The 11,965-nt window shown below is 39.7% G+C and overlaps 1 protein-coding gene across 6 annotated transcripts in view; it reads left to right on the top strand.

Moving 5' to 3' along the window:
• The window catches only part of ARHGAP24 (Rho GTPase activating protein 24), a 527,420-nt gene that overhangs the window by 478,753 nt on the left and 36,702 nt on the right, over positions 1-11,965 (top strand). For all 6 annotated transcript variants that reach the window (XM_027769876.1, XM_006143285.3, XM_006143284.3 and 3 more), the window contains one exon: positions 10,083-10,215. In XM_027769876.1, coding sequence (XP_027625677.1) covers positions 10,083-10,215 — 133 coding nt within the window. The remainder of the gene's footprint in view (positions 1-10,082; positions 10,216-11,965) is intronic.

Raw genomic sequence — 11,965 nt, 5'->3', positions numbered from 1 at the left:
TCTGGAGAGGGCCCGGGCCCTATAGCAAATACCTCTCCAAAAAAAAAAAAAAAACTCATGCCAGGAGTATGTGTGCGTGCCCAAAATCCTGAGAAGAGAGTGGAGGAGAAGGGATTGTGGCACATCTTTCCTGGCGGAAGGGTAATTTCTTGCTTTCTTTTCTCTCTGCCTTTCGGTGAGTACATGTACCCTCTAGCAAACATCTCTCTCAAAAAAGAAAATAGTCCAAGTAGAAAAAGCTAGTATAATAAACATCTGTTTATGTGGCAACAAAGTCTTTTTTTTTGAGAGAGAGATGTTGGCTATAAGGCATGTGCACTCACCAGAGAGACAAAGAGAGACAGAGAGAGAGAGAGAAAGAGAGATATTACTTCCCCCCCCGCCCCCCCAGGGAGGATGAGCATGCTGCAGTCCCTTCCCCTCCATTCTCCTCTGGGATCTGGGGCACACATGCACACGTACCCAGCATGAGTGTTAAGCCGCTAGGTCTGAGTCTAGAATCATAGTCAACTACATAGGAGTCCAGCAAAGTAAACATTATGCCATCTGTTGGACCCCAAAGTATTTATTTCACAAAGAGCACAGCAGAATTTTAACACACAATTGAGAGCCATACACAACTGGACTCTTAAATCTTTGTATTCTACCTTCAATTTATACATTCACATTAATAAACTAGGGTAGTATCTATTTCATCCACTGAGAATATTGAATACATACATACAACTTTCCCCTTGTATTGAAAGTACAAGTTTTAAAGGAAATTAAATAGTTTTGGTGATACACCTTTCTACGTGTACTAGAACACACTTTTAAGACTGAACATTGTGAGTTATAGAGGTTTACCAATGTAAAACTAGACCTTTATCTTCTCATCCCATAGAAGACACAAAGGTTTGTTTTCTACCTTATTGGCTTTATTGGAAGAAAATAAGTTTTCTGGAAAAAAAATTGTTTACATCCTTCATTGTTCTCTGAGAATCAGGTATCACCATCCTCCAAACTGGAAATGCTTATGGAAGAAAAAGATAACAGGATGTAGGGTCATTACTGAGGGTAAATTATTAAGGAAAAATACATTGGATCGTAAGGAAAGTCATGACACAGTTTTGCATAGAAAAGCACTTCATGACTTTATCAACAACCTAATATTTCTTAAGGAAACTTTATTTTGGCTGTTAGCTAAAAAAAAAAGTTTGTGATGTTTGATTATCTTTTATTTTTATTTTAAAATAGAAATTAATATTAAAGTATGTGTATGGATTTCAAATGCTTGTCGGCAAATTTTAAAGTATATTTTCAAGCATAAATATACCCCTTCAGCATTAATAAAGCATCTTGGGAAATCCTTGCGTAATCTTAAATATCTCAGAAAAAGATAAACGGTTGAGTGTGTTACGGTGATGACATTTCCTTTGTTTCTCCACCAACTCCATGTATAGAGCTCAGTGGAGGAAAAAATAATAACTCTTTTTATTTAAAAAAAAAACATGTAGGCAGACAAAATAAAATCATAAAGTAACTAAACACAGCTGTAACTTCTGTTTTTGCTAAGCCAGGTGCATTCCCTGTTTGCCAAGCTATTGAAGACCATACGAAACTGAATTATGACCCATAGCGTTTCAAGTCCTGGGTACAAATGAAACAAGAAAGGGCTATGTGACGTCTCAGGACGTGCGTTTACCAATGTAAAACATAAAAACTGAAAGATGCATGTAAACAGTCTATGAAAGAATGCCCTCACTGTCTGTGTAGCAGTAGTCAAATGTTAGGAAAAACAATATATCCAATTAAGCAAGAAATTTAAGCCTCGTACCTTACAGAATCTAATTAGACTGCTGCATAATTGCAATGTCCTTGGAGAGCACATATTATTTCTTCTAGTTGTCCTTATATCTGAGTCAATCCTGGGAGAAATGCTAGGCGAGCCAGAAGTGTCTCAGCCCCCCTTTCAGATTATAGTTGTGAATAGTAGGTGCTATTTGTTAAGTGTAACTTTTATTTATTTATTTATTTATTTATTTGAGAGGTTGAGACAGTATGGCACGTACGCTCACCAGAAAGACAGAGAGAGAGACAGAGACAGAAAGCGAGAAATCAACCCCCAGTGTGGATGACCACACCGCAATCCCTTCTCCTCCATTCTCCTGTCAGGATCTTGGGCACGCATGCACATGCGCCTGGCGTGAGTTCAAGCCACCAGGTCCAGGACTCAAACCGTGGTCGGCTACATGGGAGTCCAGCAATATAGCCATTACACCAACTGCTGGTCCCGGTTAAGTATAATTTTAAAATTTCATCTTGTTGCCCTTTCTGTGTGCAAGTAGTTTCTTTTATCCATCTGAAAATAGGTTATCTGAATTGATGATCACCTGCCAATTTTTAAAATTATTACTGTATTTTTTAGCTTATATGTGTCATTACACTTAGTGAATTTAGGAAGTCAAATTTCTCAGAGTACTAAGAGAAAAAGTAATGTGTGGCTATTGCTCCATGAAGACTCTCAATCTAGATACTTACATTTATTCAATTATTTTAAAATAATTATTTATTTACTTTTATGTATAATTATTATTTTTTAAATTTGCTATAGGGCACATGTTCTCACCGGGTAGGGGCAGGGGAGAGAGAAAGCAAGCTGCAAGATCAGAGACTCAAACCACGTTCAGCCACGTGGGAGTCCAGCGCCTTAACCACCACCTGCTGACCCTGTTCATTAAAATCTTAAGCAAACTAACTTTTTGTCCACTGACAACTATAAATAATTTTCTAAAATGAATCAATGACCTCAACATACTAACTCAAAGACAACTCTAATGACTGGTCCATAGTGAGTGTGTACGTGTCTGTGATGTATGTTCATCTACATATGCTTAAACAACTGCCCTTGGTATTCCTATGTGGGATTCAAAAGCTATACAACAAGGCGTTGAACTTACTCATGTTTATTTGTCACTAAGGATTACCACCTATACATGTTTATTAAGAGTGGGAAAGCAGGCTTATATCAGGAAGGCCTGTTAATATGCTGTATTATTAATGGAGATGAGCAATATAAAACTTGACCTTGAGCAATGTCAGTGAGACTGCCAAAAAGGGAATGGATTAATAAGGTATTAATTATCTCAGAATATATATGATCCAAGTATTAGTCTTTTTTTTTTTTTTTTTAACTACCCAGGTGATTTCACACAGCTCAGTTTTTTTACAGCTCGGTCTGAGAATCACTAATCACACATAGGTGTCGGTCTCTAGAAGAACAAAATTTAGGTCGACTTCTATTTTTCTTGCTTATTGTGTGAATAGTGATGCCATCCATTGTGAGAAAATGCTAAAGGGGGAATGATTTTATTGTCCGTGGTGATCAGCTTGGTTTACATGAAATTCAGAGTGTGCATGGGACATCTAAGAAGTCAGCAGAAAGACCCAGTGGAGAGGTGTACTTTATGGTTCTCGTAGAAAATGACAGTTTCTGTTTTTCTGCTGACATTTCATTACCTAATACTGTAATAGCAGCATGAATAGTTTTGCAGGCAGGCTTACCAAATGCTTATTTGGAGGTTGCATTAGTCAATTTAGGTCAGCTTAGACTGCCATAAGAAAATACCATTTGCTGGATGGCTTAAACAGCAGGTATTTATTTTCTCCCAGTCCTGGAGGTTGGAAGTTTGAGCCCAAGGTGTCAGCATGCCTGAGTTCTTGTGAGGGCTCTCTTCTTGGCTTGGAGACGGCTGCCTTCTCTCTGTGTCCTCCCATGGCCTTTCCTTAGTGTGTTTACAAAGACAGCCAGCTCTTTAGTTCTGCTTTCATGAGGGCAATGATCCCATCAGACGTGGCCCTGCTATGACCTCAACTGAATTGCCTCCCTACAACCCCATCTCCAATACCATCAGATAATGGCTTCTGACTTCGATGTACGATCCGGGAGAGACACAGTTCAGTCCATAGCAGTCGCCCTGCAGTTCCCGCCATCAGTACTTCTACACCAGGAGAAGTATTTGGGCACAAGCAGTAGTTCAGTGGCGTCCAAGACTCTGCATGGAGATGAAACAGTCTCCTGGTTTTGCATGTGATTCAGTGGTGACACTTGTGTAACTACAACCGTACAAACTGGCCGTGAAGTTTAACCAGCTTCAAATGTCACTGCCAAAAAGTGCACCATTTTTGGTAGATACATTAAACAGCAAAAAAATAAGTTTGAACAACATTAGACTTTTTAAATAGACACATAGTGTAACTAGGAACTGCTTTAGCGCCTTGAGTTTGCATATCTACATCTTGGTGAATGCAGTGGACAGAGTTACTCACCAAGGTAACCTGGCAGTGAACTCACCTTGACAGCTGCTGGGTGTTTTCAGTCTCACTCTGCTCTCCCTGAAGGCCGATGCATATGACATGATTATTTTCTTGACTCTCAGTGAATTATGGTCATCCTATTGTGCTTGCTGCAGATAAGTTCATAATATTTTTAATAACTTTCTGTGCGGGTGCATTGGAAATTCATTCTATTCAGCGAAATCAATGGATTATATTGTGTTCTGTGCGTTGTATCCAGAGTAAAAAATTCCCATTTCTAATTTTGAGGCTTACACATTACAAGGTTTTGTCTGCGAAGTATTATCCTTGTAATTACGGTGGCATTTGGGTTTATCCATGTGTGTAAGGCTGTTTATGAGGGAAGGAACAGAGGGGCTGAGGATGAGCAGGGAGGCAATTCTTGTCAGACTCCTTGATCCCTGTTTAGATTAGTGAGACACCTATGTCATATGCAGGTTATAAATAGGGCAGGTTACTTCCAGGAGTGTGAAAAACCCCTTAGGATCTCATACGTATCAGGGATTTAGCAGTTAGAATATAAAGAAAGAGTTATGAAGTAGATAAAACAAAGCATGATGTGGAAAAATGTTCATGATGATCGGTGAGAGATACAAGGGATACATTTTTTTTTCCAAAAAGTTTATGAAAAAATGCATAGTATCTTTTAACCCCATTTTTTCTTCAACTCTTTAAAGTCCCCTCATCCAAGACCAAGGCAGTCCAAGAGGGTCTATGTTGCTTATTGCTATTTTATCTAACCTGTAGCATGAGGTTGGGCATACCACAGGTGTTGAGGAACAGTTGGATGAGTCAATGACTGATTCCAGAATGATCAAAGGAAGACCCATGAAAGTATATAATTAAGTTAACTGTAAAAAGCCTCATGGAACTCTCCCTTTAAGTTTTTTTAATTTTTATTTATTTATTTATTTATTTATTTGGAGAGGTTTTTTTTGCTATAGGGCGTGTGCACTTGCCAGAAAGACAGAGAGAGACAGAGAGATAGAAAGCGAGAAATCACCCCCCAGGGGGGATGACCACGCCGCAATCCCTTCTTCTCCATTCTCCTCTCAGGATCATGGGCATGCACGCACATGCGCCCGGTGTGAGTTTAAGCCACTGGGTCCAGGACTCGAACCATGGTTGGCTACATGGGAGTTCAGCGACATAGCCATTACACTAACTGCTGATCTCCCTCTCCCTCTAAGTTTACAACAGACCATGACAAGGGAGGAAGCAAAATTCAGAAGTAAAGTCCCATCTGAGGTGAAAACAAAACACATACACTGGTCAGTTAAGACACATAAGCTGCAGAGCTCCTCTTAGTCTCACAGCCCTTTTTCCTGGGGCCTCTCTGTCTGCTGTTTTGCTCTCATTGGAAGTAACGTGCATCATCATTTATCTTAATTTCTGAACAGGTTCTACCACCAGGTGAACGAAAGAGACTTATGTCTGTCTTTACAAAGATTTTACGTTAGGAAAGGGCTTCGAATTTTCACCCAAAGAGCCTGACCCTTACACCCCTCATATCTCAATAATCAGCCAAACAGAATTTTTGTCTGTGATTTCCCGTTCAAGAACCCCAATGGCATAAATAGCAGAGCCTACTCCTCGGACTGCAGTGAGTGCCAGGTGTTTGTGGATATATTATTGTTATTACTAACCAGGTGAGAGATTTTTATTCTCCACAGCACATACATTTTTGCCACAATGGTTACTTCACGTCATTTTAGCCAAGACTAAGATGTATTTCTCTGAGGCAAAGATGGTACCTTCTTCTAGAAACACTTGGCAATTAATTTATAATCCTGGGGTACAACCAATTGATTGCCTATTTTTAAAGTAAATATTAATTAGCAAAGTAGTGGATTTTCAGTAAGATTTATCAGACAGGAAAGTTAGGTACAGAAGGTCGCTACTTTGTAGATACTTTTGAATTTCCAAGAGTTTTTCCAGGGAAACCTCAGACTTCCTGGTGACCACTGGACAAATTGACTGTGAGCCTCTTGAGATGAATTAGAGCTGCCAAACACATTGGAGTCTTTCCAGAAGTGATTTCTTTCTTTCAGTGGGAAAAGACAAAGCCAAAACTGATTCCGCCGCAAAACTGCAGAAGTCTCTATTTCTGCAAAGTAACCTAAATTTAATAAAGCTCCCCAAAATTGTCATACATTTTAAAATTTTAGCCTTTAAGTAAAAATAACCTTTGTTAATTGAACAAATACATATATATGTATCTATGTGATTTTTCTTCATCATTTCTACATAATTAATCTCGTGTATATATACTATTAATATATTGCTAGAAAGGTACCGAAACATACCATTTCAAGAAAGTAATAATCATTTCACTCCGCCTCTCTTACCTCGATTCATAGCTCAAATGTTTCTATTCTTGGAACATTACTGCAGCTTTGGTGCTAAGAAAATTGCTGGTAGAGGGAGAATGCTTTAACAGTCTTACCTCCGGCACAATTTCCACACCATCCCAATGAGTCTAACTTTGCAATTGTGCCATCTAGCGTTCAAAAGTTCTCCACTCAGGAGCTTGCAAAATGCTCCATTCCCTTAGAAGCAAGATTAGATGGGATTCACAAGCAAGTTACCTTAAAAACAGCATGCTTGGGGAGAGTCAGTGTAATGAGCCGTTCATCCATGAAACCCTAAATTCCTTTTAAAGTATACATTTCTTGTTTATCATCACTGTCATTTATTTATTGCAGCTATTCATAAATATTTGATATGTTCACTTATACAATCATACAGATGACATCTAATACACTGTGCAGATTGAACTACATACTTATTTTTATTTTATTTTTATATTTTTCTCTGTCCCTTTCTGTAGCTTTAACAAAATTGTCATTAATTCTGAAAAAACAAATTCAACCCGACCACGGTGGTGGACCGGATTAGAATGAGCTCACAAAGCAGGAATAATTTATTGTAATACTTGATTGCCCTGAACATTCTGACCAGGCTGTCATTCACTTACTACTAATGACTGTACCTTCAAGGGTCATCTATGTGCAAGAGAAACACAAAGGGTTTTGTTTTTTGTTTTTGGTTTTTTTTTTTTTTGAAGAGGTGTTTGCTATAGGGCGCATGCACGCACCAGAGACAGAGAGACAGAAAGTGAGAAATCACCCCCCAGGGGGGATGGCCATGCTGCAATCTCTGCTCCATTCTCCTCTGGGGATCTTGGGCACATGTGCACACGTGCCTGGCGTGAGTTTTAAGCCACCAGTTCCGGGACACAAACCATGGCCGACTACATGGGAGACCAGCAACATAGCCATTACGCTAACTGCTGGTCCCTTCAAGAAACACAAAGGTTTTTTTTTGTTTTGTTTTTAAGAGGTTTTTGCTATAGGGCGCATGCACGCACCAGAGACAGAGAGACAGAAAGTGAGAAATCACCCCCCAGGGGGGATGGCCATGCTGCAATCTCTGCTCCATTCTCCTCTGGGGATCTTGGGCACATGTGCACACGTGCCTGGCGTGAGTTTTAAGCCACCAGTTCCGGGACACAAACCATGGCCGACTACATGGGAGACCAGCAACATAGCCATTACGCTAACTGCTGGTCCCTTCAAGAAACACAAAGGTTTTGATGCACATGGAGTAGACTAGTTTGCCAGAAAACAACACAAAACAACAACAAAAACAAAAAGCAAAAACCAGTGTCTTCCCATGAAAACTATTTTACATCTATCTTTAAAAAGATTTAGAAATTATTTTTCATAGTTAATGACTCAATTGTAGTTTGCAAAACATCCTGGAGATATGATTTTTATTTTCCTTACAAGTCTTGAAGGTGCCCTCTTCTAAATCAGTTCAGAATTTTAAAAGTAAAAATATTATTTAATTATGAAAAGAATAAAATTAGTTAAAACAAGCCCTATCAGATCACCATCGAATTTCAACATTTGCAGAATGCTTGACAATATGCCTGTTCTGACGGACTCGAGTATCCAAACAGAAAACTTCAGCCTTTGCCCTGCTATAGGTGAAGTTCTGTGGCCCATGAGGCTATCACCTGTTGCTCAAACCATATCCAGCCCCACTCTGGGCTCTGGCCTTCCTAGCCTTTGCCAGTTCTTCAATGACATGAAGCTTTCCCACCTTAGGCTATTTTCCCTCCTTGCTTGAGTCAGGAATGCCTCTTCTGTCCTTTTGCTCTCAGTTCATTTGTAGGCATCCTTCAGACCTTGGCCAAGGCATCACGTCTTCAGAGAAGCCTTGCAAACCCTGGACTAGTCCACTCTCGTTATTAGACAGCATGCAGTACCTTTCCTTATTACCATTCACTACATTTTGTAATTACAAACTTATGTTATTTTTGGTTTAGTATCTGCTGCCCCTCTAGAGTATAGGTTATGAGCAGGCTAGGATAACACCCCCTTTTTTAATCCCTGAGGTCTAGCCACTGAACTCTTTATTACCCTGTACAGAGTGGGTATTCAGTAAGTACTGATGAAATCAACCCACATGCCTCAAATTGAGAACTTACATACCCATTGTCCCATTTAGGTTTATAAATTGACTTTGCTTCCATGGATCAGAGAATTTTCAATGAAGCAGGAAATCCCAGTGCTTGCACCCCAACTTTTTTGAGGCTTACTCCTGTGGGGACTTGTTACATGGGGCATCCTAGCCTGTGAGTGAGGCGTGTTCTCACCTCTTACAGAACCCCCTCACACTTTTTGCTCCCAGTCTTCCTAACTCATGGAAATTAATCAACTGTTCATGCTCCTGCTTTTTCTCCCCTGAAATACAAACCCCCACCCATGAAAATGCACTCCCTCCCCAAAGAAAACAACAACAACAAAAACCAACCTGACACTCTTCCTGACTTAACTGTCATCTATCTTCGTGAGTTAATAGACACATAGGAGGATACAGAAAACATCTAAGTTAATATTTCATTAAATTATCCTGCTACTCTCATCTTCAGCAGAGGATACAAATAAATCATTAATATGTAAGTTGTGTAAGGGACATGCTAAGTTGTTTATTCATTTGTTTATTTTATTATTGTTTACTTCATTCCATTCATCATTATTATTATTTTTTAATTTGCTGCAGGGCACATGTGCTCACCAGAGAGAGACAGAGAGAGAGAGAAAGAGAGGGAAAGTGAGAAAGCAAGCTTCCAGGTTCTGGATTCAAACCGTGGTCAGCTATGTGGGTGTTCAGTGTCCTAACCACCACACCACCTGCTGGCCCAGTTTTTAATTGTTTATATCATAGCATCTTCCTTCCCTTTCTAAAAGACTCTAAGGGTTTTCAACTATCTTGGAATATTAGATAACCAATTATCACTAGTATTTTCTCAAAAAGGAGCCCAACGTTTTCAGAGATGAAGTAAGGATTCAGAAATTATTAATTTTGATGCTGAATATACACATATGTAGGTCTGTTTTTTTTTTGTAAATTGCATTGTGTATATATTTTTAAGATAGGCTATATTCTTGTGTTCCAAAATTAAAACTTTTGCTTACCATGAAATAAACACAGAAAAATAAAATGAGTGAATTTCCAAATAATTTCAACCACACTGAGGAGCCTGTGTCCTTCTCCCCCATGAGCTACTGCGATGCATCTAATAGGCATTCCATAAGCAGGTGCTCCCTGAAAATTCAATGGAGTGATTCAATCGCCAACTAGAATAGTATTTAGCTCTAAGACATGTATTGATGAAAAATAAGCAAAATGGTCTAAAGTTCACTTAGAAGCGTATCTTCTCACTTCAATCTTCACAGCAACACGGACGTACACACAGTGGCATCCCTCCTTAAACTGTATCTTCGAGAACTTCCAGAACCAGTTATTCCTTATGCAAAGTATGAAGACTTTTTGTCCTGTGCCAAACTGCTCAGCAAGGAAGAAGAAGCGGTAAGTGAAGGCTTGATTGCTGAGGAAGCCTTTCTTTGGGGCTTTTGTCAATGTTCTTAGTCTTTCATTTGTAAATTTCCCTTTGCCCTAGCCTTCTGTTCTTTCCCACTATTCTGTGTATTTACTTGCCATAAACAGCTAAACAGCTCAAGTGCTATTTTTTATTTTTTATTTTTTGGAGAGGTTTTTGCTATAGGGCATGTGCGCTCACCAGACAGACAGAGACGGAGAGACAGAAAGCGAGAAATCACCCCCCAGGGGGGGATGGCCACGCCGCAATCCCTTCTCCTTCCTCCGTTCTCCTCTCAGGATCTTGGGCACGCACGCACACACGCCCGGTGTGAGTTTAAGCCATCAGGTCCGGGACGCAAATAGTGGTTGACTACATGGGAGTCCAGTGACATAGCCATCTGGGCCCCAAGTGCTATTTTTTTTTTTTTGAAGAGGTTTTTGCTATAGGGCGCATGCGCTCGCCAGACAGACAGAGAGAGACAGAGAGACAGAAAGTGAGAAATCACCCCCAGGGGGGATGGTCACGCCGCAATCCCTTCTCCTCCAGTCTCCTCCCAGGATCTTGGGCATGCACGCACACGCGCCCAGCGTGAGTTTTAAGCCACCGGGTTCGGGACACGAACTGCGGTCGACTACATGGGAGTCCAGCGACATAGCCATTGCACTAACTGCTGGTCCCCCCCACCCCCAGTGCTATTTTTTAATCTCCTCCTTCATCAGAAAGATCATGGCGGAATCAATGAAATGAGCACTCCTTGCCATTGTGCTCCTCTAAAGGGTTGACTGGGGTGTTACATCAGGCCACATTCCATGTTGTTCGGGATCTTTTTATTGCATGCCCCCTTAAATTGTCTCAAACAATGGCCTATGGATTAAACCCACCCTACTGCCCTTTGTTGTTTTTTTGTTTTTTTAAAAAAGCTTTATTTAGATACAATTTTAATCACCCATGTAAAGCGTACAGTTCTGTGTTGTTTGGAATATCCTCAGAGTTGTGCAATCATCACTAAAATCTAATTTTAGAATATTTAGATTCTCTTGACTTCAACACAAACCCCATACCTTCTCCCGTGTTCTCTTTTCCCAGCTTTTGGCAACTCCTACTCTATTTCTGTCTCTATAGATTTACATGTTCTAGAAATGTCATAAAACTGAAATCATTCAATATGTTTTTTATGATGGGCTTGTTTTGCCGTTTTCAAGATTCATCTACATTGTACTACATTTTCATTTTAATATTTTATTTTATAACTTCCAAATCAGATTCCATTATTTATTCATTCATCAATTGAAGATTTATTTTGTTTCCATTGTTTGGTTATTAGGAATGATGCTGTTATGAGCACCTGTGTCCATAGTTTTGCTTGAACTCTTTCATATATCCTCTCTAATCCCCTTTACCAGGCAGAACTATTTATGGTGCCAGACCATCTTTCTAAGAGCTTCTGTTGGCTTAAGATCCACCTTAGTCCATAGTTTTCTGATTAATCTTCAGGTATAACATTCGGGTATATACTGGAATTACTGGGTGAAATGTAACTGTGTTTTCCAAAGAACTCCACTGTTTTAAATTCCCACCATCAATCTGTATGGGGTCCAATTTCTCCATATCTTTGCTGTCACTTGTTGTTCTGCCTTTTTTATCACAGCCATCCTAATGTGTGTGAAGTGGTTTGAACGCATATTCCTAGTGGCTAATTAGGTTGAACATTTTTACCATGTGTTTTTTGGAGATTCA

The sequence above is a fragment of the Tupaia chinensis genome, unplaced genomic scaffold (genome assembly GCF_000334495.1).
Source record: "Tupaia chinensis unplaced genomic scaffold, TupChi_1.0 Scaffold000094_1, whole genome shotgun sequence".
Taxonomy (NCBI): domain Eukaryota; kingdom Metazoa; phylum Chordata; class Mammalia; order Scandentia; family Tupaiidae; genus Tupaia; species Tupaia belangeri.
The sequence above is the reverse complement of the archived record's forward strand: the minus strand, read 5'-3'. Positions and strand labels throughout refer to the sequence as shown.